General features: G+C 50.9%; 1 protein-coding gene across 1 annotated transcript; it reads left to right on the top strand.

Annotated features, from left to right (window-relative positions):
• The first annotated feature begins 2,564 nt into the window (after window positions 1-2,564).
• LOC135287577 (zinc finger protein 239-like) lies at window positions 2,565-3,629 on the top strand. The gene is made up of 2 exons (XM_064400867.1): window positions 2,565-2,624; window positions 3,042-3,629. Exons 1-2 carry the CDS (start codon window positions 2,565-2,567, stop codon window positions 3,627-3,629), a joined length of 648 nt encoding a protein of 215 aa, XP_064256937.1.
• Window positions 3,630-5,362: the final 1,733 nt, after the last annotated feature.

Genomic DNA, 5,362 nt, shown 5'->3' with positions numbered 1-5,362 from the left:
AAAGCATTTATGAGCACAGCAAATGACGAATATTAAACAATAAAATCTCTTGACGCTCCAAAAGAGATGACAAACTCAGAAAGTCCCTCTGTGGGCTGTAGCTCTGCTCACTCAGTCTCTTACCAGTTTCTCCATCACTGGAAATGCTGTGGACCAGGCTTGGGCCAATGGGCCACAGGTGGAGCTGCCAGTGCTCTTCTGGATGTTCAGAGCAGGTTTAAACAGCTCTAAGTAAAAGAAAAACCACAGTCCAGGGCACTTATCTGCCTTAGAGAGCTAAGAGCAAAATAAAACCAAAGGAGAGCCCTGTCCTGCAATCTGTCCAGCAGCGGGTATATGGAGGAGTGCAGTTTCTAAAAAACCTGCTCACTTCCTGCCTCCCTTCGATCTCAGAACCTGCCTTAAAGGTGCAGAACTCATTTCTGGGCTAAATCGATGAAGAGGGTATGAGCATGATCCCAGGTCCAGCCCTTCTGGAGGTTTGGGGGTGTCTCTGTCCCTCTGACCCCAATGATGTTTGGGTGGGGCTGAGCACATCAGGGCTGAGAGGGACAGAGACCCCCCGGGCCTCCCCAGGGATGAGAAGGTCGGAGAGCCCCCCCAGCCCTGAGCACCCTCAGCGGTGAGAGGGACACAGAGCCCCTGGTCCCCAGCCCTGCACAAGTATTCTCTGAGGCCAGAGGGATGGAGACCCCCCGAGCATCCCCTGGGCTGAGAGGGACAGAGACTGCCCCGAGCACCCCCTGGTACAGGAGTGAGAGGGAGGGAGACCCCCAGGCATTTCCTGGGGTGAGAATGATGGAGACCCCCTGGGGAATGCCCTGGGGTGACAGGGACATCCCCTGAGGAATGGCCTGGGGTGAGAGGGACAGGGACAGCCCCCACAAGCCCTTCCCAAGCATCCCCCCGGGTGAGAGGCACGAACAGAGACCCCTTGAGCATCCCCTGGGCACTGGACAAAATAAACTTGGCAGAAATCAAATTCAACTCTGCATAAACCACTTTGATTAATATTTGATTTTCCCACAAGTCGCATGTGATGAAAATGCAAACCAATCCCAAGCATTAATAAACTGGCAATAGAAGCAAGTGTGTGAAAATTCCAAGTTCTATCAGTTCCTGCACAGTTCCAGCTCAGCTGCTGGCAGGTTCCCATAAAAGAAAAGTGGAAATTCGGCCCATTACAGATTATAAAAAGCAAGAGAAAGCTTTGTGTAACTATCACAAAGGTGACAGGGATGAAGAGAATAATGATTCTCACATTTGGCAAAGCCCCTAAGCCTGTGCATTTGGGAGTTATTCAGGAATGTAGCTCCTTGAGCTGGGCTTCCTGTGGCACTTTAGCAGCCTTGTGTTCCTCACCTTGGGGTGAATGAACCTTGTCAATCACACTGGTAACATTCGTTCCCTTTTCTCCAGTGATTTGAACAAACTTTCCAAGGAATGACAAAATATTTTCTTTACACTGGCCACCCACAACAGCCATTTTCTACATCAGTTTTCCCATAAGTTGCTCAGAGGAAGCTGTGTCCATGTTTCCAAGGGTTCCTCCAGAAAGAAAGAGCCACAAGCTCCTCAGAGGAGGGAACCATGCTGTTGTCAAAGGCACTTGGGGTCAGACAACAGTGCCAAAAAAAGTCACAATCTTGTTAATAAAATTGATAGAGATGCCTCTGCCCCAATTAAGGTGCTAAGGTGACCAAATTTAAAGTGGATTTTATTGAACAGTAAATGTGAGGTAAAGAGAGAGAGATGAAAAGAAGGAGAAAATGGGTTAGAGCAACAGACAGGGAAAGAGAGCTTCACTAGGGTGGGGCAAGTGTGACATTGTCCCCTGTGTGCATGGCCTTCCCGGGGTGGGGGTTTTACACCTGAGCCAGTTTGGGTAGGGGGGGTGGTGTTCACCCCCCCAAGCAGGGATTACCCCACTGTTTCAGGTTACAATGTGAGATGTAACCAAATGCATGTTTTCAGCCACCATCTTCATAAACTGTTTCAAACAGGCGGGGCAGTGTTCTTTATCTCTTCCATGACTCAGCCCTGATAACGCCCTCCAGGGGCCATCTTCTGTGAATGGGCCATTGAGTGTCCCTGCAGGACTGATAGAATTACATCATCCCATTGTGGGATGCTCCGCCCAGGGGGAGGAGCCAAGCATTCCTACCTGCATATAAACTGAGGTTTGCAACACCAGGAGCACCTTGCGTACTGGGTTCCCAGAGGACAAGAGCTCCATCACCACCACTGGACCTTCAGAGGAAGACCAGACCCTTCTACAGGATCACTGCTTTGACAGAATCACTTCATCACTGCAACAGGACTGCAGCCACAATTTAATGGGACTGCTGCCACCACCCTGAGCAACAGGGTGTCAGGTTATATCCTGACTGTGTCAGTTTAAGGCCGTGTTTCTGTATCATTGCCTTGATCTTAATTTTCTTATTAAATTGTAATTCTGTCTTAGATTCTCCACCTGGTTTGCCCGCAAACCAGTGCAAAACTCAATGCACTCATCTCTTGTTTTCCTCCCAAAACAGAATTTCCCATCTCAAAACCACTGCCAGATGGAGGAGAAGGCTGAGCAGAAGGGAAAGATTCCCCGGGACACGCAGGCAGGTGAGGAGGTAGTCAGTGCCCCTTTCCCCCTCTCTCCTGCTCCATCTCCCAGCCCAGCATGGCCCCCGGCTGCAGGACAAACCTGCAGCCAACAGCATCCTGCTGGGGAAGCCCTGGAAGGATCTCCTTCCCTTTCCCTGTGGCACAGAGGCAAATCCCATCCTCTCCTTGTTCTTCCTCCCCCAGACAAGGAGATGAGGATGGAGACCAGGGAGGACAAATCCCCACGGCAGAACCTCATGGAAGAGGCCATTTTGAGTGGCTCCATGGCACAGGAATCCAATGGGGAAGAAAAGACACAGAGATCCCATAGGATGAGGGGCTTCAAACCCAGCCCAGGGTACTCTGAGGAGGAAAGACACACCCTGGGCTAGGAAGGTGGAGAGAGCTTTAGCCAGAGCTCAGAGCTGGTGGTCCATGAGCAGCTTCATGATGGGGAGCAGCCCTACAAGTGCTTGGAGTGTGGGAAGTGCTTCAGGCAGAGCAGCAGCCTGATCCACCACCAGATGATCCACACTGGGGAATGGGCCTACGAGTGTGGGGAATGTGGGAAGGGCTTCAGCTACAGATCCACCCTTGTGACCTACCAACGCATCCACACTGGGGAGAGGCCCTATGAGTGTCCTGAGTGCCAGAAGAGGTTTCGGATCAGCTCAGATCTCCTCAGACACCAGCGGATTCACACCGATGAGAGGCCCTTCTGCTGCCCAGATTGTGGGAAGGGCTTCAAGCGCAATTCCCACCTCATCACCCACCAGCGCATCCACACTGGGGAGAGGCCCTACGAGTGCTGCACGTGTCAGAAGAGGTTTCAGACCAGCTCAAATCTCCACCTGCATGAGCGGATTCACAATGAGGAGAGGTCCTTCCGCTGCCCCGACTGTGGGAAGGGCTTCAAGCAAAACTTCACCCTCGTAAGGCACCAGCGCATCCACACTGGGGAGAGGCCATATGAGTGCGCCACGTGTGGGAAGGGATTCACCCAGAGCTCTGACTTGACCAGACACCAATAGAAGCACCAGTAAGGCAAGCCCTGCAAATGCCCCAACTTCAGGGAGAGCTTTGTGCCCTGCTCCAGCTTCATCCCTCATTGGAGGACCCATGTTGGGAAGAGCCATGGTGATCCATGTTCCCTGTGATCCATGCTGGGAAGACACCTGTCTCTTTTCCTGCCCCTGCCAATGACATGATGTGGGATCAAAGAACATGAGGGTCTGGCCAGGGCCGTGTCATTACATTCACTCTCACCTCAAGTCATTGCCAGGGGCAGGAAAGTGTCTCTCTCTCTCCCCTAGGAGAAGATTGTCCTTTGCAGGGAGGAGGAAATTGTGGCCGGGAAGAGACAGTCCTTGTGTTGCAGTTTTCCCTTTTTCATAGCCCTTCTGTTGTCAATATTATTTTTGTTACTTTTTGTTTTTTATCTCGTTGCTGTTCCCAATAAATTTTTCTTATCCCAGCCCGGGATCATTCCTTTTTGTGCTTTCCATGGAAGGCGGGAGGGCAGCGAGCAGCAGCGTGGTTTTAGCGGGAGCAGAAAATTGGGGAATCCCATTCCTAAACCCTGGCCCGTGGAAAGCGAGCATCCCAGCTGGGCCCAGCCCTGCTGGCCATGGCAACAGCCTTGGGAGCGGGTCCTTTGCCAAAGGTATAAAAGATTGGACAGGTGGAATTGAACCTTAATGCAATTTGTCCCACAGAATTAACAATGGAATACTAGATAAATTTATGTAAATACAGCTCTGATTGATTCTGATCATGACTAGACAGTATAGTTTGTTTACACCACAGACTAAATTTTATAAAATGAGTTATTTACTCCACTGTATCGGAGCTAAAACAATTATTAGATTATTCTGCTCTAGGAAGCAATTTTGAAGTGAACAGGGCCTTGCTGTAGTTGTTGGAGCCCGTAGCAGGCAGAGGAATTCTGTGCTTGTGGATAAGTGTGTTTCACTGAGTCAGGTTGTACAAAGCTCTTGCTCTGCATAATTCCTGAGATGGGGAATTCACTTCTCTGGAAAAACAGTTGCAGTTTTGTGCCATTCTCATAAATGTAAAATATTTTCTCCTTTAAACAATTGTAAATCTGCCCTCATTCAGCTCAAAGATACTGAGCCTTGTTCTGTCACTGCAAGATTTGGGAGAAAATAGCTTTGACTACTTTTTTCATTTTCACAGACCTTGGAGAGGACCCAAAAACCTCTCAGGATATGTTTTGGAGGCCTCATCCCATAACCAGCAGGGAGAGGCGGCAGACTCTGGGCTCAGTGGTGTGGAGACTGAGGACAGAATAAGAGCAGCCGGGGAGGGATTGAAGGGTGGTTTCAAACATCCTGGAGTTTTTCTTTATTGTGTAAAACAGCCAGAGAAAGAGATAATGGCACCAAGGGCAGCTGGGCAAGCCCAGACTGGACAGCAGGAGAAAGGAATTTCCTTCCCAGGGCAAGGCTGTGGTGCAAGATATCCCCCATTCAGAGCCTGGAGCAGCCCAAGGCTTTGTGTGGGCAGAGGCAGGCAGGAGGCAGAGCTGTCAGCAAAGGAAGGGGCCAGCCAGGTGGGGCAGCCGGGGGATGACGACAGCCTGCAGGGACAGAGGCGCAGGGCAGGGACACCGTAGGACAGCCTGGGCTGCACAGGGCACAGGGATGGGCAGCAGCTGCAAGGCCCTGACAGAGCCAACTTGGGCAGCACTTTGGCCAGGGCAGACACAAAGAGCACCAAAGCCCCAGAGGGTCATTCAAATCCC

Source organism: Passer domesticus, chromosome 30 (assembly GCF_036417665.1).
Source record: "Passer domesticus isolate bPasDom1 chromosome 30, bPasDom1.hap1, whole genome shotgun sequence".
Lineage (NCBI taxonomy): Eukaryota > Metazoa > Chordata > Aves > Passeriformes > Passeridae > Passer > Passer domesticus.
The sequence above is the reverse complement of the archived record's forward strand: the minus strand, read 5'-3'. Positions and strand labels throughout refer to the sequence as shown.